A 25,103-nucleotide genomic window follows, 5' to 3' on the forward strand; every position below is an offset into this window, starting at 1 on the left:
TTGCAGAGTAACGTCTCTATTCAGGAGATACTCCCTAGCGGGCCAGGTCACCAAGGAAGGATGTAACACATGAGAAGGCGACTTATATACTGCGTCCTGCTGCAGCGAACCCTCCTCTAAGCAGGAAGCCACGGAATGTGCCCTCTGCAGACAGGCGTGCCCTGCAGCCCCTCCGCGGCACCCCCTCCCGTTAGTCTCGGGGCCGCTGCCTCAGCCAGCACCAAACCCGTTACAGCGAGCTCAGGTCAGCAGCTGAAGCTTCTTGTGTCCCGTTCCTGATGATTTCCAGGTCCTCACAGTCCTGATAATCGGGTTCGTCCCGAAACGCCCACGTGTCCGTGGAGAGTTGTTTGAGCTTCTGTACAGGGAACCACTGGACAGAGGTATCGTTAAATATGTCCATGTACTGGGACGTCTGAGGAAATTCAAGCTCCTCCAGTCCTTTTAAAATCTGAGCAGAAAAATTCAAAGGTAAAACGTAAAAACCTGATAGTCACAGTAAAGCCCACTCTCCTGGTGATATTTCCATTTTACTGGTACCCCCACCCCCGTTACCCTTTTTAAAAAGTAAGGAATAGGATATTTTAAGTGTTTCTGTGCAATGAATTGGAAGCCCCAAGGGCAGTGGATACATTGGACTATGATACTGAGAATAAAGGAAATTAGGGGAAAAAAAGGGAGAGATGTGCTAAAATGTCATAGCTTTCTGGGACACAGACCCATGGAGAGAGCCCACTGCCAGTGCAGTAACTTCGCTGTGCCTTCCGTTAGCCCCCCCGAGCTCCCTCCTCCACGCAGGCAGGACTCCACCTGGCAATGGAGAGAGTGTGGTTTCACCCCCTTCCATCCCAGCCCCTTCATCAGATAGATACCTTCGCAACGTAGGGGTAATTTTTCTGTAGAATCCTTGTCAACAACCTAGGAATAAAAATTTTAAAAAGATGTGATTAGGAGGTCATTTATGAGTGGTTTTATTCAACTGAAGACAGACAGGCAATATGATTTAAATAAACCAAGAATTTCTTTTGAACGTGGGATGTAGAGCAGGCTAAATAATCACTCCAAAATGTGAATGCCCAAGGTACTGCCATTTCACTGAGAGAAAGGTGACGGCAGACCCCCAGGCATCGTGAAACAGGAGGAGGAATGAAGAGAAGTCAAGTGGTTTTTCCCATTTTTTAAAAACATTTCTGTCCGTGACAAGGGAAGGGACGAATTACTGGCAAAAGACTCCTTAACTCGCTTCACAGCTTGACTCAGGTTGCCATCTTCCATCGAAGCTTCTGTCCGAACGTTTTCTGCGTGTGGTCAGGCTGAGGAGCGGGCTTCCCGCAGGGGCCAACAGCATCCCGGCGCTCGCAGGCTTACCTCTCCTCCAGGCCTCTGAAGCTGTTCCCAATGATGACCAGCCTGGACAGCGCCTCGACCGACCAGTTGCTCCATAAGAGGTTGTTGTACAGGGCCGTCCCACAGTGCAGCATGTAAAAGATGGTGGGCTCACCACCAACGTTCCGTTTTCCTTCCTGGGGGCACAGTATGCAACGATGTAACACTCACACTTCCTCCAACAGGTGAGGACAGATGAACAATGAGCTGAGAGTTCTCCCACCACACACACACACACACGCACACAAAACCCTTACTGTGGTTATCATTTCACAATATCAAATCACATTGTACACCTTAAACTTACAAAGTATTACGTGTCAGTTATATCTTAGCTGGAAAAAAAATAATGAGCTGAGAGGAAGGCAAGTTGAAGTATCACATGTAAAAAAACAACGCTGCATTGTAGAGGTGTTACATTAGTCGTGCATATGAAATCTATAAAGCATATGGGACTAAAAGTCGGGAAATCATGATGTCCAGGAAGAAATCATGTTTACTTAACAATGTGTCCCACAAACAGAAAACTCTGGATTAACAAAGTGGCTTCTTGGCTCTGTGACAGCGAGGGCAGGAAGGAAGGCAATGGTTACTGCCCCCCACGTACTGTGTTTGGCAATCCTCCATGCCTCCTGTCACTTTGCAGATCTGTATCACGACTGAGTCCATTTCAAATGTCCCCTGGGAGGCCAACCGCCCCCTCTTGAGAACCACTGCTCCACAGCTGAACTCCTTGGCAGGGAACACAGGGCCCCTCCCCTGGCTGTCAGGGCCCTCCCCTGGCTGTCAGGCCCCTGGCTATGCCTCGGCTCCCCCTCTCTCTCCTCCTCCCTGCAGCTTCCCTTCTATTGATAACAAACTGGCGACGGTGGCTCAACACCCGGCTGTGCACAGGCCACCTGCAGTTCTGGTCCTGTCCCTCTGGCAAACTCCTGGCAGACTTCAAACCCAGCTCAGCCTCAGGAAGCCTTCCTGCATCCCCCACACAGCACACACTTCCTTCCCGTCGCGGTTCCCAGGCTGTGGTCCTACCTCGCTGTTCCATCCACCGTGTACTTGGTTACAGGCCACATGCCTTGATGGGACCGGCTCCCATTCATCTCGGCCTCCCCAAAGCCTCCTGCCTAGCTTTCTTTTCTAGCAGGCTCTCAGAAAAGCTCATCTGAACTGAACGGCAGTAGGCGTTTGCCAGTATTGGCGAATGAGTCTCTTCTCTCAGCTGGGCCTAGTTTTCATGTTTCATAATAAGCAGTGAGATGGCAGTTTCAGAACAGAGAGGAATCAAATGACTATTCTATAATCCCCAAGACAACACAAGACTAAATTCAGAGGTATTTGCCTACACGGGCTGCAGCCCTCTGCTTGTGAAATGAATTTCATTTTTCCAGGGGTCTCAGGAAATTTCGAAACCCAACTATTGTAGGGGACGCAGGGGTGGGCAGAGGATTTAGCCACGACTCACAGCCAGGTGCTGTGGGTGTGACGGGGCTACAGCTCCAAAGGGAGATGATCCGTCCCTTTTACTGCCTCCCCTGGGACAGGGGAAGTTCCTACCAGAGGCGCGGAGGCTGTGTGCCCTTTTTAACACCAGCAGTAAATGCCAACTTAGTATAATTTCTGGACACGGAATTCTCCCAAGAATTTTGCAGACCTAACAAGTCAGGTTCATGCCATTTATGTAATTTACTTTTTTTCTGATAAATTTGGCAACATAAGCCAAAATGTGGGTAACCGGTCACAGATTACAGGCACTGGGAAAGCAAGCAGTGCCCAGGAATGACTGCCACTTCAAAGAGCACGTGTCCGCGGGCCAGGCCCGAGGTCAGCGAGGTCCACACTCGCACCGCCCTCCTGCTGCCCCTCCTGACCCACTCGCCTCGTTCTCACTGAGGACAGTCACGCCAAGGCTCTGAAGGACTGCAGTTTCGAGTGGGCTGAACAGAGGGTCATACACCCGGCAGTGACTTCTCGGGATCTGCAGAAGGGAGGAACGAGCTGTTTGTTTGAACCCCAACATCCGTGTGCAGACCCTGTGCAGGACCGGGGGACGGGCTGAGAAAGACGAATCCAAACTCACGTGGCATTTCTCCAGGAAGAGGAGCAGAAACGTTAGCTGGATTCTGGCTATGACGCAGGTGGCAAAGTTCCCAATGCCGTAACACACGCACTTCCAATGGCAGCTTCCTGTGGCCAGGGTGTCTCCTGGGATGGAGCCTGTGGCCACAGCTGACTCACCCGGTGATGAGCCAAGATGCAGGTTTCCCAGGGCTTCTGAAAGACTCCCCACAGGGGCCTTCAGCTGTTCTAGATGCTTCGTAAGACATCTGTTGATGGTGTCTGAAAGAGCAGGCCCCTCGATACAGTCAGAGGGCATGCTCTGACCCTGCGATCCAAATTACCCACAACAGTGGCCCACAGGCCAGGGAGAAAAGGAGCAAGGCGGTACAGGCTCAGCTCCTCAGAGGGGTGCTGGCCTCACTCCCAAACATGCCTGGCACACGCAGCCGCACCCACCGAAACGGACAGGCTGTCCCTACCCACGGCCTACAACCCAAGAGAATACTTCAAGCAAAAACCAGGTTTCATTTACAGGCAGTTCCCATCTAAAGCTCTAATGTGAACTCATTCTAACTTAACAGGAGGCACCTCGTCAATGCAGGTTAAGCTCTGAACTACCCACCTTTTCGATTATAACAAAGAATAGAGCAGCAGAGCTCTCAAAATCATACGACAAATGGCTGGGAGGAGGAATATTTAACATGTAAAAAGTTCAAAGAAAAAAAGGTAGGCTGGGGCTTCTAGAGCCTAATGAAAAATAAAGTTTAAATCTTCTCATGTAGCAGGGGGTTCTCTTGTCTCTCCTTTTAGTAACTAGTCCTGAATTTAGTTGAACACATCTGTACACAAAACAAAACAAAAAGCCAGACATTCTCACAACATGTGAGTTTTCACTTATTAGCAAAGACATCTTTAACTAAGACCCCAGGCTAGGAAAGGTTGCATGAAAAGCTGCCCCTTGTAGTCCTTGCTGGTAAAACAATTGGTAAAAGCTTTTTGGAAAACAACTTGACAACGGATATCAAGTTGGTCACTGCCTTTCACTTAACAAGCCCACTTCCGGAATATATCCTAAGATCAACCTAAATCTGTAAAAGCTTTATGCATAAAGGTGCTCATCGCAAAGCTATGTATAATAACTAAAAAACAAAGAAAGAAAGGAAACTAAATGTCCCTCAGTAAAAACTGTAAGTATGCTATGTTCACTCCATGTGTTAATACTTGTTGCCACACATATTGTTTAGGAAGATTATAACTGCCTGGGGTTGGGGAGAGGGTCTACATTGTAATGTCAAGGAAAAAGGTCAGGATAAATACAAATGTCAACAATAAGGATGACGACAGCTAACACTTACTGCCCCCTGTGCAGCAGGCAAGCCCTCTTCGAAGCATTTAACTAAACGGCCTCATTTAATAGTCAATTACACCACAGGATAGACACAGTATCATCTCCATTTCACAGATAAAGAAACTGAGGGTCAGAGCTGGCTAAGGGCCAAAAGACACACAGCTGTGAGGGGAGGTCAGCATTAGCACCGAGCACGTACAGCAAAGTGTCATCAAATGAGGCTGGATTCCTTTCTCTGGCCCTCCTCCCACCCCTCCTGCCCCTGCCTCGGCCACGTGGTACCCACCTAGTGCTGAACTCCAGAAATCAGAGATAAGCAGGTCCTCCCTGTTGAGAAAAAAGGCATGGTCATCTCTCATCCTCTTCAGGGCTGCCCTAACCATGACCATCCTCCAGACCACGAGCAGGATAGAGTGCCCTCCGACCCAGAGCCCACCCTTGAGAGAGAGCAGGAGGATAAACAGTGAACAGATCCACAGCAGCACTGCTGGGGCTCAGAGCGGGCAGCAGAGAGGGCTTCCTGGGGGAGGCCTCTGATTCCTGGGGACAGGTCTGGGTCTGTTCAGTATCCTGGTCCACAAGAGAGCCTGGTTCAGAGGAGCAGCTCCATGAACACACAGGGGCAGCCTCTCAGAGTTTCCGTTTCATCATCTCTAAAGCAAGGATAAGAACTGTACCTACCCCAGAGTCACAGGGGGACGAAATGGGGTGAGACTCAGCACGGTGCCTCACACACAGCAGGTACTCAATGAACGGCCTTTGTTAAAGAAATAATTCCAAGGTGAAATGAAAAGAAGAGCCAAAACCAAGTGTCTGGGCTTTTTTAATTCAGGTCAACCAGTTTCCACAAACCCAGAGCAAAACATAGTCAATAGTGAATTAAACGAACTGAATGAATTCTCCAATCAAAAGACACAGAGTGGGGGCCAGCCCAGTGGTGGTGGCACAGCGGTTAAGGTTGCACATTCTGCTTCGGCGGCCTGGGGTTCGTGGGTGCGGACCTACACAATGCTTGGCAAGCCATGCTGTGGCAGGCATCGCACATATAAAGTAGAGGAAGATGGGCACGGATGTTAGCTCAGGGCCAGTCTTCCTCAGCAAAAAGAGGAGGATTGGCAGGAGATATTAGCTCAGGGCTAATCTTCCTCAAAAAAAAAAAAAAAAAAAAAAAAATTCAGAGTGGCTGAATGGATTAAAAAACCAAGACCCAAGTACAAAACAGACTTTACATCAAAGACATAGCAAAATTTATGGAATGCAGCAATAGCAGTTCTAAGAGGGAAGTTCATAATGATAAATGCCTACCTTAAGAAACAAGAAAAGTCTCAAATAAACAACCTAACTCTACACCTCCAGGAACTAGAAAAAAGAACAAAAGAAGCCCAAAGTCAGGGGGAGGAAAGAGCACAGTCATACACCACTTAACGACAGGGACACATTCTGAGAAGTGTGTCATTGGGCAATCTGTCATTGTGTGAACATCACAGATGCACTTACACAAAGCTGGATGGTATCGCCTACTGCACACTATATGGTACTAATCTTGTGGGACCACCATCGTATGTGCGGTCCACAGTTGGTGAAACGTGTCGTTATGCGGGCATGACTGTAACAAAGATTAGAGAAGAAATAAATGAAATAGAGACTAAAAAGACAACAGAGAAGATCAATGAAAATAAGAGCTGGTTCTTTGAAAAGATAAACAAAATCGACAAACCTTTAGCTAGACTCACCAAGAAAATAAAGGACTTAGATAAAATTAGACATGAAAGAAGAGATATTACAACTGATAGAACAGAAATACAAAGGGTCATAAGAGACTACTCTGAACAATTCTATGCCAACAAATTGGCCAACCTAGAAGAAATGAATAAATTCCTAGAAATGTACAGCCTTCCAAGACTGAATCACAAAGAAACAGAAAACGTGAACACAATGATTCCTAGTAAGGAGATTGAATCAGTAATCCGAAACCTCCCAACAAACAAAGTCCAGGACCAGGTGGCTTTACTGTAAATTCTACCAAACATTCAAGGAAAAATTAATACCAATCCTTCTCAAACTCTTCCAAAAAAACAAAGAGGAAGGAGCTCTTCCAAACTCATTTTACAAGGCCAGCATTACACTGACACCAAAACCATACAATGACACCACAAGAAAAGAAGATTACAGGCCAATATCCCTCCACAAAATATTAGCAAACCAAATTCAACAATACATTAAAAGGATCATACACCATGATCAAGTGGGATTTATTCCAGGAAAGCAAGGTTGGTTTAACATCTCCAAATCAATCAAGGTGATACACCACATTAACAAATGACAAAAATCACATGATCATCTCGATAGATAAAGAAAAAGGATTTGACAAAATTCAACATCCATTTATGATAAAAACTCTCAACAAAGCAGATATACAGGGAACAAACCTCAACATAATAACGCCCACATATGACAAACCCACAGCTAACATCATACTCAACGGTGAGAAGCTGAAAGCTTTTCCTCTAAGATCAGGAACAAGACAAGCATGCCGACTCTTGCCACTTTTATTCAACACAGTATTGGAAGTCCCAGCCAGAGCAATTAGGCAAGAAAAGAAATAAAAGGTGTCCAACTTGGAAAGGAAGAAGTAAAACTGTCCCTCTCTGTGGATGACATGATTTTATATATAGAAAACCCTAAAGACTCCATGAAAAAAATGCTAGAACTAATAAGCAAATTCAGTAATGTTACAAAGTACAAAATCTATACACAAAAATCTGCTGTTTCTATATACTAATAATGAACTATCAGAAAGAGAAATTAAGAAAACAATCCCATTTACAATTGCACCAAAAGAATAAAATACCTAGGAATAAATTTAACCAAGGAGGTGAAAGACCTGTATACTGAAAACTACAAGACATTAAGCCTCAAGGAAAGAAATGGAAGAAAACACAAATAAATGGAAAGATATTCCATGCTCATGGACTGGAAGAATAAATATTGTTAAAATGTCCATACTGCCCAAGCAATCTACAGGTTCAATGCAATCCCTATCAAAATCCCAAGGACATTTTTTGTAGATAAAGAACAAACAATCCTACAATGTGTATGGAACCACAAAAGACCCAAACAGCCAAAGCAGTCTTGAGAAAGAAGAACAAGGCCGGAGGCATCACTCTTTCTGATTTCAAACTATATTACAAAGCTATAGTAATTAATATAGTATGCTATTGGCATAAAACAGACAAAAAGATCAATGGAACAGAATAGAGTCCAAAAATAAACCCATGCATATATGGTCAATTCATTTACAACAAAGGGGCCAAGAATATACAATGGGGAAAGGAGAGCGTTTTCACTAAATGGTGTTGGGCAAACTGGAGAGCCATATGCAAAAAAATGAAACTGGACAACTATCTTACACCATACACAAAAATCAACTCAAACCGATTAAAGAATTGAACATAAGACCTGAAACCATGAACCTTCTAGAAGAAAACATAGGGAAAAAGCTCCTTGACATAGGTCTTGGTGGTGATTTTTTTTAATTTGACACCAAAGGTAAAAGCAACAAAAGCAAAAATAAACAAGTGGGACTACATCAAACAAATAACCTGCTGCACAGCAAAGGAAACCATCAAGAAAGTGAAAAGGCAATCTACAGAATGGGAAAAAATATTTGCAACTCATATGTCTGATAAGGGGTTAATATTCAAAATATATAAAGAATTCACAGAACTCAAGAGCAAAAAAACCAAACAACCCAATTAAACCTTGGGCAGAAGATCTGAATAGACATTTTTCAGAAGACATACAGATGGCCAACAGGTACACGAAAAGATGCTCAACATCACTAATCATCAGGGAAACGCAAACCAAAATCACGAGATATCACCTCACAAATGTCAGAACGGCTAGTTTCATAAAGACAAGAAATACCAAGTGTTGGCAAGGATGTGGAGAAAAGGGAGCCCTTGTGCACTGTTGGTGGGAATGTAAATTGGTGCAGCCACTATGCAAACAGGGAGGTTCCTCAAAAAATTAAAAATAGAACTACTGTATGATCCAGCCATTCCACTTCTGGGTATCTACCCAAAGGAAACCAAAACACTAACTGGAAAAGATGTACGCACTCCCATGTTCATTGCAGCATTATTTACAATAGCCAAGATACGGAAATAAGCGAAGTGTCCCTCAATGGACGAATGGATAAAGCAGCTGTGGTATAAATATACAATGGAATACTATTCAGCCATAAAAAAAAGAATGAAATCTTGCCATCTTTGACAACATGGATGAACTGGAGGGCGTTATGCTAAGAAATAAGTCAGAGAAAGACAAATACTGTATGATCTCTCTTACGTGTGGAATCTAAAAAGCAAAAAAACCAAGCTCACCGATATGGACATCAGATTGGTGGTTACCAGCGGCGGTGGGAACAGGGGGTGGGTGAAACGGATGAAGGGGGTCAAAAGGTACAACCTTCCAGTTATAAAATACGTAAGTCATGGGGATGTAATATACAGCATGGTGACTATAGTTAATGATACCATATTGCATATTTGCAATTAGCTAAGAGAGTAGATCTTAAAAGTTGCCATCAGAAGGAAAAAAAAATTGTAAAAAACTCCAGAACAAACTGGATTTAAACTGACACGCCATAAGTCAGCATTCAGGGGGCTCAGAGAATAGACAGAATTGAAAACCTCTGCCCAGAGGCTGCCCTCACGTTCCTCACAGAGGGCAAAGGAGACCTCTAAGGTATAGGGAGGGCTTTGTAAACTGGTGAGTGCGTGCACAGGAGAACAGCATGTAAAGTGCTGGGCTCTTCTCTACCCAGGGCAGTGGGGACTGCACCACATTTGGGGGGTGCAGGCAGAAGTAGGGAGCTCCTGGGGGATACTGAAGACGTTGAGGAAGCGTAACAATGTCAAGGTAAATGGAAAGCGCCTTAAGAGTTCTCCAAACCCCTAGGCACACTCATTCTCACTGGCATCTCTTCCGAGATCCTAGAAAGTCACTGCTTTTTTCTCAGGCTCACTCCGCTGGTCAGCCAACTTCTTTCTCCTCAGTGGTAACCTGAGTCACGACGGCCTCTTGACCCTAACTCTGGGGGAGGGCAGCACATGAAATTAGTCTAATTTCTCTCAGTTGTGATGGTCTGTCAGCTGTTGATCTGAAAAAAGTGCTAACAAAAGCTGTTATTTATTGAGCTCTTAAAGGACTGAAATAAAGGCAATAACACTAACCAAAGTGGGTAACATTTACGGAGCGCTTCCTTGCGTTAGGCACTGTTCTAAGTGCTACAGAGCAAGGCAGGGAGAGATGGGCGATGGGATGAGCCAGAATAACGGAGAGCTCTGAAGCACAGGTTTTGGAGTCACAAAGACACGGGTTCGAAATCCAGTTCTATGCGTTATCTACCTCTTTAAGACTCGGCGCCCCAGGATCCTAGCGCAGCTGTGATGTGCACACGGATAAAGTGTGTAGAATGCCTAAGCCAGTGCCAGGCACACAGCAGCTCCTCATTTAACTGATGATAATCATAAAGATGACCATCACGTGTTCATTTTGCTTCCCTGAGGTTAGCAACACCAATACCAACCAACTTTGGCATAATATTAATACTAAACTACGCTTACCATGCGCCAGGCTCTGTTAGAAATGGTTTACACTGACTAGTTCACTGAATCCTCCAAACAAGTCCATGTAAGTACTATTTTCATGTCCATCTCCCAGATGAGAAAACTGAGGCACAGAGATACCTACTTGCCCAAGGTCTCGCAGCTGTAACTGCACTAAGAGGAATGACCGACTTTACCGAGCGCCTACTGTGCTCCAGGCTGTAAGGAGCTCGTTACCTCCGCTACATCCTCTCAAGAACCCCTTTAAAGGGTATGCCGTCACGCCCACTCTACAGATGGCGACACTGAGGCTCGGAGGGCGTTCCCACAGGCGTGAAGATTCGGACCCAGGGCCGACCCCGCACTCACCCGGCCTCCCGGATGCGACGAAGCACGACTATTTCGTTCGCCTCGGGCTCGGCCCCCGGGCCCCGGGCCGCCGCCTCCCTCCGCCTAGGCCGCCGCGCCGCAGAGCGCCTGCTCCGTGGACCTGCAGCCCGCCAGGGCTCCAGCGCCGCCGCCGCCATGACCTCTGACGTCAGCGGCGCGCGCGGCGCGCCTGGATACGTCATCGCCGTGCGCCGGCTCTCCGAGAGCTTGGGGGTGCGGCAGGCGCGGGTGCCGCGTGATCCTGGGGCGTCTCTGCCGCGCGCTTAGATACCGGGCGGGAGTCGCCGCTGTCCCGCTGCCGCCCGCGTTCGGCGGCCCGAGCCCCGGGCTGCCTGGCTACTCCCGCAGGTGGGCGTCGCGGGGACAGCGAGGGGCGGGATCCGGCCTAGAGCGCCTCTTTGCAGTCTTCCGCGCCGTGACCGGGCCGCGACGGAGCCCCCCGCCTTGCCCGCCAATTCCCAGCCCCCTGGAGCTGAGGCCGGCCCCTTCCCAGTGCCCTTGGACGGTTACCGACCGCTTCCTGGCCTTTCGAAGTCGTTAGCGACCCTGTTCCTGCCCCGCTGACCCCGTGAGGCCGCTTCCTGCATCACCGCCACCACCCCCAGGCCATTGCCGGCCACTTCTTGACGCCCCCCCCCCCCCCCCCCGGTCGTCATTGTCACTTCCCAGACTGCCAGAGCCTTCTCTGGTCAGATCCCAGCACCTGCTCTACCTGAAGTCCATTACTGGCCCCTTCTGGACCTTTCAGGGATAAGAGAGTGGACCTTGGCCGTGTAGGGCCCAGTCCTCTGAGAACAAGGGATAGGGGGTTCCAGGCTACTGTCCTCGGTCCCAAGAGCTTAGATGCCCCTCCACAGGCATCCAAAGAATACCATGAGTGTGACCCTCTGGAGGCCATCCCAAGATATCTAGAGCTGAGAGAAGAGATTTTACAGGCCATCAAAGATTCAGTGGGATCCTCTCTAGGGACTTCTCTCTACCAAAGGAGTTTTAAAATTTTTGTTGTATTCCCAGGAGGATGACAGATGGTGAGCAAGTATTTGAAACCGTGTCACTGGGGACATTAAGCTTGGAGAAAGTGACAGTAGGAATACAGTTTTGAAAGGATCAAAGGGCTGCTGTGTGGAAGGATTAGACCTTATTTTGTTTTCCTGGAGAATGTTATCTAGTCTAATGTGGGGAGGTTACTGGGAGGCCACTTTTAGCTTGGTGGAAGGATGACTTTCACATTATCAACTGCTTGTCTCTGGAGGAAGTAAGCCAGAGGCAGTCCAGGCAGCTTTGGGAGAAAAGGATTAGAATAAATGATGCCAGGGTTTCCATGCCCACTGAGTTGTCTTTCCTCTTGTGGGAGGAAGCCACGGGTTAAATTCTCTTTTCATCTTTTGGAAACTTGCCCTGCTGTGGAATTCTGCATCTTCAGATTACTTTTGGGCGGTCAAGGTGATAGTTCCTTAATTTGAGTTCCATTATTACTACAACAACCGCCTTATTTGTAGAGCTGCCCTTGACACCCAGAGCTTTTTCACACTCGTTATTTAATTTTATCTTCTGTGAGACATAACTGTTCGAGAAACTAGGGGACTTAATCCGAAGTCCTGCAGCCCTCTCTTTGTTATTTTGAAATATGATATTCCAGTTTCTAGAAAGCTCTCTGGGAGTATACCATTTGCTTCACCCTGCTGGGTCACGTGCTCTCTCATGGGTTTCCGAAATAATCTATGCCTTGTGTTTATTTTATGACTAAGGCTCTGAGGTTTGAACGGGAAGCTTCAACACTTAGAAGAACCTTCAGAGTGGCTTTGAACCAGACGAGCTGGGAGTCGCTTCAGAACACCGCCTTCAGCATGCATCTCCCCCGTCGGGCGTTCCTCGCGAGGAGCTTTTTGAAGAGGTCCTTCTGCAGGGAGCTGGAGAGCTGATGCTCATAGAACCAGATGAGTGGCTTGGACTTTTCTGGTAGAATTCTCTTGCTTTCTTGTATTCTCTCACAGAGTTCTAAGAGGTGTGGAGGCGTTCATGGAACCAAAGGGCCTGCAAGGAAGGGAAGTAGCACTTTCATGCTGAATGAAACTCAGCAAGAAACGGCTGTGAGTGAAAACGCTTCAGCCTCCCTCGTCCAGAGACACTGGATTGGGGACACAGAGGAACGGTGACCGCTGGAGAGAGAGAAGTGAGACTGGAAAGGAAACCCAAATAAAGAGAATGAGGACAACTGGGAAGTAAATGGCCGCCTCCAGCTCAGCAGAGACGAAGTCAGCCTCCTGGTGAGTCGCTAGGCCTGCCTTGGCTTCCTGCCTGCCAGGTTGCTGGGTGGATGTTTGGGGTGACCTGAAAATCCCCAGCCAGATTGTGTTGATTTTTATTAAGGCAAAAAAGAGCCATTTTCCTCAGAGCAGCTGAATCAAGCGTGTGAGCTGTTTCTCTCCAGAGCTGACAGGGTGTAACTCTGCAGGCCTCTTGTGGTGTCCAACGAGTCCAGCATTGCTGGTAGAATCTAGAAAAGATAGCCGTGGCCGGATCAGGCAGGCGGCTTTGATAATAATGTGGGCATGGTAGTCTTCCCTTGGGAGAGACAAGAACTGGTTGCCGTGCAGAACTACACTGTGAGAAGAGGTTTGGCCAGACCGGCTCTTGAAGGGTGTTACACAGCGTCTGCTGAAACTCACTTCCCTCCTCAACCTCAGATGGGTTGAGCCTCTTTCGTAACTTGGTCCAGCAAACATGAACCGAGGAGATGAAGTGAAAGGCATGGTTTAACTAGAATGAGCAGAATTTACTGACCAACTATATGTGTGCAAGTCAAAAAGATGGAGCAGTTCTGGAGGACACGCAGGTTTTCTTTTGTGTGCCTGGAAGAGTGGAGGTGCTTTTGCCCAGAGAACACAAGGCAAAGATAGAACGAGGCCTGGCCAACGGGTTTGTGAGCTGAGTGTGAAACATTTTTGAGGCTTTTTGATCTGGACCTAGAACTCGGGGAAGGCAGACTGTGCTAGAAACAACGTTAGTGCTTATCAGCAGGAAGATAAGGTGGGAGCCAGAGAGGGTGGTAGGGGGAGGGCGTAGAGCCAAGGGAGAAGAGTGACAGAGTGGTCGCGGCTCCTCTGGTGCTCTAGCCTGACAGGTGTGCTTTCGGAGGTTTGGAGGCAGACCCAGGTGCAGCCTCGGGCGACATTGCTTTGTGTCTTTCAGAGGTGATTACAGTCATACTGCAGAGGCGACTCCAGGAGTCTTTAGGGAGGAAGAGAGGGTTGTGGAGATTGAGAAGAGCGGTTCCTCTGTGGGGAGGAATAAGGAGTTTGAGTTATGCTTATGGGACTGGGGGGGTTTTGAAGGCAGAGGGCTTCGGGGCTCCTCTGAACTCTCACAGGCTCCTATTTTCCCCTTATAGCCTCGCTAGGCTGCCTCGAAACTGTGTGTTTCCTGCCTCCCTCTTAGCACCCGGCCCAGGGCTGGGAGCGCAGTGCATGTTGTAGGCCCTCTCTAAACCTCTGTGAAAGGAATGCCTGACTTCCTGGTAGATGGGGTGTTTCCGGAGATCCTCGTGCCCAGCGGCTGTGAGGAGCGCCTGCAAGCTGTCCCTGACTTGTCTTATCAGAGCCTTGAAGGACAGTTCACGTGTGGTTCTGCAGTTAAGGCTCCACGTCTCCGATAGGAGGCGTCGCTGTGGGCACCATCTTTCCTCAGCCGCCCCGCTGTCTTGGGGCAGATGGTCTGACGGCTGGATAGAGGCATATTTTTAGTTTGACTCGACTGCGCTTCCGAAATGGTCTTTATCTATTTGTAGCCGCTGGGCCCTCTCTGCTCCGGGCCGGGGCGCCAGCGGGCTTTCAGATACTGAGTAAGAACCTTCTTGCCTGGGGACGGGGAGCGGGGCTTTAGAGCTCCCGGGTCGCTGGATGGCTCCTTTCTCTTCTCTTGCCAGGTGGAATTATTTTTTCCTTTATGATGGTTCAAAGGTAAAGGAAGAAGGAGACCCAACAAGAGCTGGCATTTGCTATTTTTATCCTTCTCAGGTAAGCCACGCAGCGTGTCACTGTTCCGTGGGGATCCCGCGGCCTCCAAGTGGTGACTTTTCAAAGGTATAGGGTTTACATTAACACTCTTTTCTTTGCATAATCCAGGCACTTGACATTTCTACTCTCTTATTCTTAGTTGTGCTGTTTCTTGTTGTTCTGGTCTTGAACTCCCCAGGCAGCTCAGTACTTCCATCTTCTTCAGCTCTCTGTTACCATCGGGATTTTCTGTCTGCCTCCCCTTGCTCCCAGTTTTTCATCAGCTCATTAAAAGGAAACAACCAACTTTTGTTCAAACATGTACAAAAGCAGAGGGGAGAGTACAGCAAACCCTCACACACCATCGCCAGCTTCAGCAATTATCAGCGCTTTGCCAGCTTTATATCACCTATTGTAACCCTCCCCTTCTTTTTTTCTGGAGTATTTTGAAGCAAATACTAGACATTGTGTCATCTCTCCAGTATCAAGTAACATCTCTAACTTTGGAAAAGGACTTTTTTTTTAATATCACACCTAACAAAAGTTACAGTGATTAGTAACAATAATTCCTTAGTATCATCTGATACTGTCTGTATTCAGATTTTGCCTTTATTATCTTAGATGTTAGTCTATCCATCCTTTCCCTGTTCTCTCTTTCTCTCTTTCCTAATCAGGATCCAAACAAGGGCCACGTGTTCTGTTTGGTTATTTTGTGTTTTAAGTCCCTTTATTATATAACACTTCTCCCCACCCAGCCATCCTCCCCCCCACATGCCATTGAATTACTGAAGAAAGCAGGTCGTCTGTGCACTAGAAGGGTAGAACATCCCACATCCTGGATCTGGCTGATTACTTCCTCATGGTGGTGTCATTGTTTTTTTCTTTTTTTTGAGGAAAATTAGCCCTGAGCTAACTACTGCCAAATCCTCCTCCTTTTGCTGAGGAGGACTGGCCCTGAGCTAACATCCATGCCCATCTTCCTCTACTTTATATGTGGGACGCCTGCCACAGCATGGCTTGCCAAGCAGTGCCATGTCTACACCCGGGATCCGAACCAGTGAACCCCGGGCCACTGAGAAGCGGAATGTGTGCACTTAAGTGCTGTGCCACTGGGCTAGCCCCTGGTGATGTCATTTAATGTCTCCTATCCACCGTGCAGTATTGCCTTTAAATGGTGTAAGATCTAGAGCTGTGATTAGCTTCCAGTGTAGTTCTTTTAGGCAAGACTTCTCCATAGGCGGTGTGTACATTTCTGTGCGTCACATCGTGTCTGGCCGCCCCAGAGTTCAGTTAATGCTGAGATGGATTAGGAGGTCTTCGTGTTCGCTCATGTGATTGCCCTCTGACTTGGATAGCCGGGGTTAATCCAGGCTGCTCTGGCCGCTCTGCAGGGGATTTGAAAAGAGATGAAAGGCTCCTGCTGCTACCCACGCATGTGCCTGTAGTCCTAAGAACAAGAATCTAGTTGTGTGCAGTCACCTGCTGCAGTCACTGGGTGTTCTGTGACAGCTCAGTCATCCTGAGCAGGGGTCAGCAAACTTCGCAAAGGGCCAGAGAGGGAAGATTCTAGGCTTTGCCAGCCACATAAGGTCTCTGTCACATATTCTTCTTTTTTGTTGTTGTTTTGACAACCCTTAAAAAATATATAAAAACCATGCTTAGCTCATGGGCCATGTAAAAACAGGTGGCCCACTAGATCCAGCCTGCAGGCTGCCGTTGCCAGTCCCTGCTCCGGGGCACGACGCAGGAGCTCAAGAGTGTCAGCCTCCTGTCTGGAATGTGCTTCTCTCCCGTAGACCCTGCTTGACCAACAGGAGTTGCTTTGTGGACAGATTGCCGGAGTTGTCCACTGTATTTCTGACATTTCCGGTTCTCCTCCCACTCTCATTCGTCTGCGGAAACTTAAGTTCGCCGTAAAGGTTGACGGAGATTACCTTTGGGTAAGTTTCCCCGGCAGAACCAGTGCTGACAGTGTCACCTTGACCGTGAGTTATGTCTTGGGGATGAGTATTGTGATGACAAGGTTTAGAAAGTAGTGAATGCTTTCTATGGCTCTTAGGCCAAGAATCTCGTCCCCTGCTGCCATGTGCTGTATCGTCCACGAGTCTTCGGTCACTCTCTGCAGGTGCCTGTCATACTGAGTGCCCATCATAACATGTTTCTAACATAGCCTGCATTGCCAGGGGCTGGTTTCTCCTCTCCTTTGAAAGACTTTAGGCCAGCCTGCTGAAAGTCTGTCTGCTCTGTGATGCTAATTGAGTTTTTCATCTCCATCTTTTCTTTATACTCTCTATAGTTCCCTATACTCTCCACGCTTACTGGGTAAATGACCTAGAAACTCCAGGACATGGATGCACATGTGTCAGGTTTGAAAGAACCATTTAAAAAAACCCCAAAAAACCATTTCTTTACAGCTAGTAGTACCATACTCTGTAATTTTCCCATAGCTACACTTATTTTAAACTATTCCTGAGGTGAAGGGATGTTTAAGTGTGAGGAAATATATTCAACTGTGTAGGTATTATTTCCAACATTTTATTATGACAGTTTTCTAACATACCAAACAGTTGAAGGAATTTTCCAGTGACTACTCACATTCCTCCTAGATTCTACAATGAACGTTTATTTCATCATGGTTGCTTTCTCACATCTCTGTCTATTCATTCCTTTATCCTTCTGTGAATCCAGTTTCTACTTTAATGCCTTTTGAAGTTGCCCACATTAGTATACCTCTTCCCCCCGCCCCAAATACTTCATCACGCATAACATTAGAGTTCAATATTTGTTTGTGGTTCTTGTTTCCTTTTGAGGTAAAATTCACATGTGATGAAATACACGAATCTTGAGTGTACCACTTGATGCTTCCGGACAAATGATGCACCTGTGCGACACAAATCTGTGTCAAGATATGAATGTTAGCATCATTCCAGAAGGCTCCGTGTGTCCTTCCCCGGTTAATTCTACGCCCCGTCCCATTGTTTTGAATTTTTTCTGCCATAGATGACTTCTGCCTGTTCTAGACCGTCATATGAGTGAAATAATGCATGTACAATTCCTCTTTACAGCTTCTGTCACGCCCCGTAACGTTTGTGAGATTCATCCATGTTGTTGCATGTATTGGCAGTTTATGCCTTTTTATTGTTGACCAGTAGTCCGTTGTCTAAACATATCATGGTCTGTTTGTTTATTTTTTTAAGATTGGCCCTGAGCTAACATCTGTTGCCAATCTTCTTTTTCTTCTTCTTCTTCTTCCCAAAGCCCCCCAGTACATAGCTGTATATTCTGGTTGCAGGTCCTTCTGGTTGTGCTATGTGGGACGCTGCCTCAGCATGGCCTGATGAGCAGTGCTAAGCCTGCGCCCAGGATCTGAACCAGGGAAATCCTGGGTCGCAGAAGCGGAGTGCAAAAACTTAACCACTTGGCCCTGGGGCTGGCCCCTACAGTCTGTTTATTAATTTTCCTTTTTATGGACACATGAACTGTGTCCAGTTTGGGGCAGTTAGGCTCTAGGAACATTCCTCTGCAAGTCTGTTTTGTGGATGAGTTTTCATTTCTTGTGGGTAAATATGTAGGTGTGAAATTGCTGGGTCATAGGGTAAGTGTATGTTGATTTTAGAAGAAACGGCCAGACTGTTTCCCAAAGCGGTTGCACCATTTCACATTCCCACCAACAAAATATGCGAATTCCAGTTACTCCACATCCTGCTCAACACTGTTGTTGTCAGTCCATTTAATTTTAGCCATCCTGCTGGATGTGTAGTGGTTTCTCATTGTGGTTTTAATTTGCGTTTCCCTGATGACTAATGATAGTAAGCCTTTCTCATGTGCTTAGTGGCCATTGGTATATTTTCTTTCAAAAAGTGTCTGTCTGAAGCTTTTGCCCATTTTTTAAATTGGGTTTTCTTTTTTTTGTTGAGTTGTAGGAGTTCTTTATATATCTTGGATATCAGTTCTTTGTCAGATATATATTTTACGAATATTTTTTCCCAGTTTGGGGTGTGCTTATTAATTTTCTTAATGATGTCTTTTCATGAGCAGAAGTTTTAAATTTTAATGGACTTGAATTTATCAGTTGTATCTTTTACGGTTATTGCTTTCTGTATTCTGTCTAAAACCATTGCCTACCTTGCTGGAGAAGATATTCTCCAATCTTTTTGGTAAGGCTTATAGTTTTAGCTTCTAAATTTAGGTCTGTACTCCATCTTGGATTAACATTTGTGGATGGTGTGAAGTAGAGGTTAAGGGCCCTTTTTTCCTGTATGGACATGCAGTAGTCCCAACGCCATTGTTGAAGAAGCTGTCCTTTCCCTGGTGGGTTCCTTCGGCTCCTTTGTTGAAGCTCAGATGACCAGTTAAGTGTGGGTCATTCCTGGGCTCTCTGTCCTTTTCCATTGATCTTTCTGGAGATCCTCTATGAGTACTACTTATGTGTTGATTTCTGTGACTTTATAATAAGTGTTGAAATCGGAAAATGTAAGTCCTCTCGCCTTATTCTTTTCCTAGATAGCTTTGGATATTTTAGGTCCTTTGTATTTCCATTGTACAATCAATTTGTCAGTTTCTAAAGAAAAGCTGGTAGGATTGTGATTAGAATTGCGTTCAATCTGTAGATCAATTGGGGAAGAAGCGAGCACGTGCTGTGTGCCAGACTGTTGTAAATTCTTGGATTAATTACTTCAGTGAACAAGACAAAGAGCCTTGCCTCCGTGGAGCTGACATTCAGAGGGAATTTGTTTTCTGTCAGGGTTTGTGTGTTGCTTTGTTTCTGATGATGCCCTGAGGAGAGAGTCCTAGAGGTAGAGTTACTGAGTCAGAGAGTACGAACTTTGTTCAGGCTCTTCAGACACATGGCCGATGACTTTCGCCCTGAGCAAGTATTTATCCTCTGTGGAACTCGGCAGTACACTCAGCATTTCGGACTGTAGAACGTGTGAGGATCCAGTTAGTTCCTGTTCAGAAGGACTTCTTCCAGCTGGGGAGACGAGATGGCCATTCATGAAACAGTTTGAGTCCAGTGCTTGCAGTGAAGCCCAGGTTAAACATCCAGTGTCCAAATCATACTCCTAACAAATACGAGGGGCCAGACGAGAGCTCAGCAGCGGCTAGAGTGATCAGAGCAGGCAGCAGGAGGTGCTGGACTCTGCAGTGGGCTCTGCAGGGGAGGGGACAGCCCCGGCAAATGGACAGGAAGGAGGAGGGCATGGCAGGTTGGGCGGTGTGAGTAGGTACAAAGGGCACTTGTTCTCTGTGGAGACCAGCTTGGCTGGAGTGGAGGGGTGGGGCGGGCAGAAGATCAGTTTCGATGGGCCAGTGAATTCGAGCTGTAGAGAGCCCTGGGTGCCAGGATTCCAGACTGGACTCAGAGGAAAGGAAAATGCCTGTCTTCCTGGGTGCCCTCCCTCCAGGTGCTGGGGTGTACCGTGGAGCTCCCTGATGTCAGCTGCACGCAGTTTCTGGATCAGCTCATTGGGTTCTTTCATTTTTACAACGGTCCTGTTTCTCTGGCTTACAAGGTATGAGGGTGGTGTTGAGGAGCCTTGTGCTTATGTGGGACCCCTCTAGCAAAACTGATGTTGCCAGAACACAGCACTTACTCTGGGGTCTGTTATCCTTTACAGAAATACATTGTGTCTGGTGACAAGCTCAAGGGCCCTTGGAGCCCCTCACAGATGCCTTTGTTCCCCAGGGGCACAGGTCACATTCATTCCAAACGTTTATCCCCATCTCCTCCTCCTGGATGGTCAGAAAGAGCAGGGCCTGGTTCACCACCCCCAGCAGGCGGCCCGGGTCTGTGCGGGGGGGGTTGTCAGGGGTAGGAGGGGGGGAGCACAGTGCGTGTTGGAAGCTCCACACGGGCCCCCCCGCCAGCGAGTTTCCTGTGTGAGGAATGGTTTTTGTTGGAATTTGTTGGTTTTTGTTTTGTTTAGTTGGAATCCTTGGCGAAGAGTGTGTCTCTCAGACTGTCACATGTTGACCCTGGGCTGTCTCTGTTTTAGAGCTGTTCTCGGGAAGAACTGAGCACCGAGTGGGACACCTTCATTGAACAAATTCTGAAAAACACCAGTGATCTGCATAAGATATTCAATTCCCTCTGGAACTTGGACCAAACTAAAGTAACATTCTCATCCCTCTTGCTCATTTCACGTGTAGGAATAGAGCTTCTGGGCCCTTCTCCCCCTGAAATGAACTGTATCTAGAGGAGTGAGCAGAAGGTGTCATTGCTCAGTCAGCGTGGCTGTCCACACCCGTGCTCAGATTCCAGCTGCCGCTAACAAGCTGGGTGAGCGTGGACAAGTCAGCTTGCCTCTCACAGCCTCACTTTCCTTATCCGCAGAATGGCTTCGTAATACCTGCCTCCCAGAACTGTTTTGATGACAAAATGAGACGATGCCTAAATGATACAAAGGAAATACTCACTAAAGGGTATTATTATTTTGCTAATGCCCCAAAAGCATTGAACTCAGTGATCTGAAAGTCTGCTTCTTCCTTGATTTTAATATTATATGATTTAATTATTCTCAACGTCAGAAATGCCCAGTGCCAACATTTTACAAACAAGGGAGAGAGTGGCTGGCAAGTGCTGTGTTTCTGAGCCACTCCTGTGGACACTGGCTTTCAGTGCCAGATAGGCCGCTCGTGTGGTTGGCCTGACCACCTGTGCTGCCTGTTGCTCAGTGGCCTTGGTCTGGGTGAACATCGCATCCTCATTGTCAGGGGGCCAGAGGGAGGTGTGAGGCTGTGTCTCCTTAAGAACTGACCCCCCTGCGCCCTGAGCATCTCCGGAGATGAGACCCGTTCTGCACTGCCAGCCGTCCATTAGGGGTGGGCTGGGTCTCCTTGCTGGAGTTAATGGTGTCCCTTTAACAGGGATGTGGCTCCGTGACTCTGCCAAAAATGGGGAGGGTTTCCCTACTCCTGTTTGGAGGGCTTCTTGAAGTCGGCCCCAGTGTTTTACAGAATGCTGGCTGGGCTGGGCGCTGTCTTAAGGCCATGAAAGAATAAACTTCTTCATGTGGCAACAGCTCCAGAGCTTGGCTCCATTAACCCTCGGTTCTAACAGCTGATGGGTCCTCGCAGGTTCTAGCTGCCAAGTGGGAAATGCGAAGAGGCTTTTGGTTACTGCTGGCCATTCTTGACCAGGTTCAGATTTTTTTCTGGTATTTTTAGGGACTTTTAGACAACTGACTCCTTTCCAAGACTGTGTAACTGAAGTGTATTTCCCCAAGTGCAAGACCATGCTGTTTGCATCTTAGGTTAGGAAATCGAGTGCCAGGACCTGGTCAGGCACGGAGCCAGCTGGGTCACAGTGGGGCTTGTGCTTCAGAGGGAGGCTGGAGGATGGGGGGTGCATTTCACCTGGTGCCATGACCTGCATTTGAGGAGTGGGCCCGCCTCCCCGGCGCCTCCTGGTCTCAGCATTGCTAGTCAGGGTCTCCCAGTCAGCCTACTTTGTACCCTCTGAATAGCCATATGCTCATTCCCTGTGCCTTCCAGCTTCCAGAGAGGCCTCCTTGTTCCAAGAATTTGGCATTTTGTGGCATCTGCAGTTCTGGATATAGAGAAGTGGAATAGACCCGAAGTGTGACACACATCTTACTGTGTGGCACATTCTCCTCTTTCCAGGCTTTGGGTTATGCCCTGTCCATCTGTTCTGTAAAGCCTCTTCCCTTTCCTCCCTTGCTGATTGTGAGCATTTGAATTTGTGGGCTTGCTTCTTGCCCTGCACAGGTGGAGCCCCTGTTGTTGCTGAAGGCAGCTCTCATTCTGCAGACCTGCCAGCGCTCGCCTCACATCCTAGCTGGCTGCATCCTCTACCAGGGACTGTGAGTACTGCCAGACCCCCTCCTCCTCCCCAGGCTCCTGCTGCAGGACTGACCGTGCAGATATGGGTGGGGAGCTCTGTCTCTGGACAGTTCCGAGGGGGCTGGTTTGGCAAATATCGGGTAGTTTAGATTTGATTTGGGGTACATATCAGTCTGAGGAAAGCTGGGAAACTGGAAACTGTCGTGTCTAGAAAAGAGTTAGGAATATGAAGGGCAGTTTTAAAGAGATCCATATAGTTCTCAGGATGGAGCGGCTTTTATAGTTGTCAGTATAGCTAATGCTAATACAGAGCCTCCAAGGTCGCCAGCAGCCAGCCTTAGGAGTGAAGGGGCGTGGAAGCCTGCCCAGGTGTCCTCTGCTGCCTGGGCCTGATGCGCCTGCTGCGCTCAGCTCTGCAGAGCAGCATCTGGGCTGCCACCAGGCTCCCACCAGCCTATGGGCGGGGTCCGTCTGTCCCTCAGTTGGCCTCTGCGATCTCACTACACCTCTTCACTGGTTAGAGAGCCTCTTGACGAACCCGAGTGCCTGAGAGCCAGTCCGCACATCTTCTAAGGCCGCTCTCGTGGAGGGTTTGTTCTCACAGCCCAGGGGCAGGCTGGGCCATTGCTCTGTGCCCAGAGCTTTCTGCTAACCACATGACAGTGCAACTGGAGAAGCTCTCCAGGCCCCCGGGGGCTCTGGGGCCTGCAAGGCTGGGGTCCAGTCCTGGCTTGCCTTCTTCCCAGCTGTGACCTGGGCAAGTTGCTTAATCTCCCTTTTCTCTTCTGGGAAATAGGGGTGCTTGGTGGAGAATGAAATGAGATGACAGCAGTGGGGGGACCGAGCATAGTCCTTGGTTCCCAGTGGTCCTCAACACATTAGACCCCTCATTCCTTTCCCTTGTTTTCATTATGCTTCTGAGTCAGCTTGTGGTGCCTCCAGGCTCACCAGTGACATGGCATCAAAGATGGTATTTTTTTCCTTTTCTTATTTTGCATTTCTTATTTATTTTTAAATTATGCACCTAATGCATGAACACATTCTCATTGTAAAAATTGAGAAACAGCACAATTTAAAAGTTCCCCTCCACTCTCCCTCACTCCGCCCATCCCCACTGTTGGCAGTTTGATGTGCATTCTTCCTTTGTTCTCTCTGTGTGTTTTCACACACCTGTACATACACACTTTTATTGATTTTATTTTTGCTGTCTATGTAAGTAGGATCTTATGGTTCCTCAGCTTAATGTGTAGGGTCCATATTGATCCACCTCATTCTTGTGAAACTGCACATATTCTGGTGTTACGGCTGTGCCATGATTAACTTAACTCTCTTTTTGATGGACATTAAATTGTCCATTTTTTAGTGATTTTGCCATTTTCCCTGTAATGAATATTCTTTTGCATACTTCTTGGTATAAGCCAGGTCAAAGGATTTGGACATTTTCAGTTTTGGTAGGAATGGCCAGAGTGCCCTCCATAGGGGCCTTAGCAGTTGAAACTCCCACCAGCTGTGTCCCCAAGATCCTCGCCACCGTGGGGTGTTAGGAATCTTTCTAGTTCAGAGAGCTACAGTGTATCTCGTCTCACGGTGTCCTTGTTCTTCTGTCTGCCCTCCTAGGATTGTTAGCACCCAGCTGCCGCCCTCCCTCACCGCCAAGGTCCTGCTTCGTCGAGCTGTACTTCGGGACCAGGTATGGTAAACCGCCCTCCTGGCTGGGATGCTTCATCCAAGGCGTCTGTCTGCGCCAGGGGGCTGCTGGCAAGGCCAATCCCCAGTGCTGGATGGACTGGGCAGCTGCTGCGGCTCGGGGGGCACTTGTTTCGCTGAATCTTGTCAGGCCCTCCGGGCCGTCAGTGTGGTTGTCCTCAGGAGTGAGGTCCTGGCAAGGCCGGAAGAAAACGTTCTCTTCTGCGGGGCAGACCTGGAAGCTGGTTCTTCTTCAGTCTAGGGGGAAGTCTGAGAGTTTGACCTCCCCCAGGGTGCGCTTCATGTCAGAGATGCTGGATCTCCCAGAGACACTGTGAAGGATGACTTAGGAACACAGGAACTGTTTTGAAATACTTCCATCTTATATTTATTTAAGTGCTTTCATAATGAAAAGAAAAGTCAGTGGTGCTCATGGAGAATAAAATTGCCCACAGAGATAAGGACTGCTGGCCTCTCACGGGCTCCCTTCCAGTCCGTTTTCCTTTTTTCTTTCTTGTTTATTCTTAGCGCGTGCAGCTTTAGGTTTAAATGTATCATGTGGTTAGCTTTTTACACTTATTGTATCAGTAGACACTTAAAACGCACATGGGGCTCTATTCGGGCCCTTTCTCCACTGTGGGTGTTGTGGACACAGCCTTTCTGGTAAACTATTTGATAAGGATAGCAGTAAGGATGCCCTTTCCTTTTTCCTAATACTTCAGCTTCTGGGAATCGATCCTAAGGAAATCATCCAACTGCTGAAAAAGTTGATACATAAAGCGTTATCGCAACAGGGTTTATGAAAGTGAAAAATCAAATGTAACA

At 47.6% G+C, this 25,103-nt stretch overlaps 2 protein-coding genes across 4 annotated transcripts in view; one reads left to right on the plus strand and one right to left on the minus strand.

Annotated features, from left to right (window-relative positions):
• Positions 1 to 10,976, minus strand: SRRD (SRR1 domain containing). Its single transcript, XM_023646935.2, has 7 exons — positions 10,774 to 10,976; positions 5,079 to 5,119; positions 3,464 to 3,723; positions 3,263 to 3,361; positions 1,369 to 1,523; positions 873 to 918; positions 1 to 451 (listed from the first exon to the last, which is right to left on the minus strand). Exons 1-7 carry the CDS (start codon positions 10,974 to 10,976, stop codon positions 230 to 232), a joined length of 1,026 nt encoding a protein of 341 aa, XP_023502703.2. The 3' UTR covers positions 1 to 229.
• The window catches only part of HPS4 (HPS4 biogenesis of lysosomal organelles complex 3 subunit 2), a 27,339-nt gene continuing 13,197 nt past the window's right edge, over positions 10,962 to 25,103 (plus strand). The window contains exons 1-9 of one of the 3 annotated variants that reach the window (XM_070275309.1): positions 11,003 to 11,142; positions 12,543 to 12,688; positions 12,789 to 13,061; positions 14,720 to 14,810; positions 16,586 to 16,729; positions 20,195 to 20,302; positions 20,786 to 20,902; positions 22,518 to 22,612; positions 24,210 to 24,282. In XM_070275309.1, the coding sequence (XP_070131410.1) occupies positions 13,021 to 13,061; positions 14,720 to 14,810; positions 16,586 to 16,729; positions 20,195 to 20,302; positions 20,786 to 20,902; positions 22,518 to 22,612; positions 24,210 to 24,282 (669 nt within the window). In that variant the 5' untranslated portion in view covers positions 11,003 to 11,142; positions 12,543 to 12,688; positions 12,789 to 13,020. Of the gene's footprint in view, positions 11,143 to 12,542; positions 13,062 to 14,719; positions 14,811 to 16,585; positions 16,730 to 20,194; positions 20,303 to 20,785; positions 20,903 to 22,517; positions 22,613 to 24,209; positions 24,283 to 25,103 lie in introns of all 3 variants that reach the window. The other 2 variants (XM_001499854.5, XR_011441306.1) reach the window with 2 other exon arrangements.

Source organism: Equus caballus, chromosome 8 (assembly GCF_041296265.1).
Source record: "Equus caballus isolate H_3958 breed thoroughbred chromosome 8, TB-T2T, whole genome shotgun sequence".
In the NCBI taxonomy this organism is placed as follows: domain Eukaryota; kingdom Metazoa; phylum Chordata; class Mammalia; order Perissodactyla; family Equidae; genus Equus; species Equus caballus.

Bases quoted from the DNA above. Each gene is read 5' to 3' on its own strand.
- SRRD (XM_023646935.2), bottom strand. From the start codon at position 10,976: ATGACGTATCCAGGCGCGCCGCGCGCGCCGCTGACGTCAGAGGTCATG. The intron at 5,120-10,773 runs GTGAGTGCGGGG...TTTTCTCAACAG, and splicing joins CGTCGCATCCGGGAGGCCGG to GGAGGACCTGCTTATCTCTG. The intron at 452-872 runs GTATCTATCTGA...TTTTCTGCTCAG, and splicing joins ATTACCCCTACGTTGCGAAG to ATTTTAAAAGGACTGGAGGA.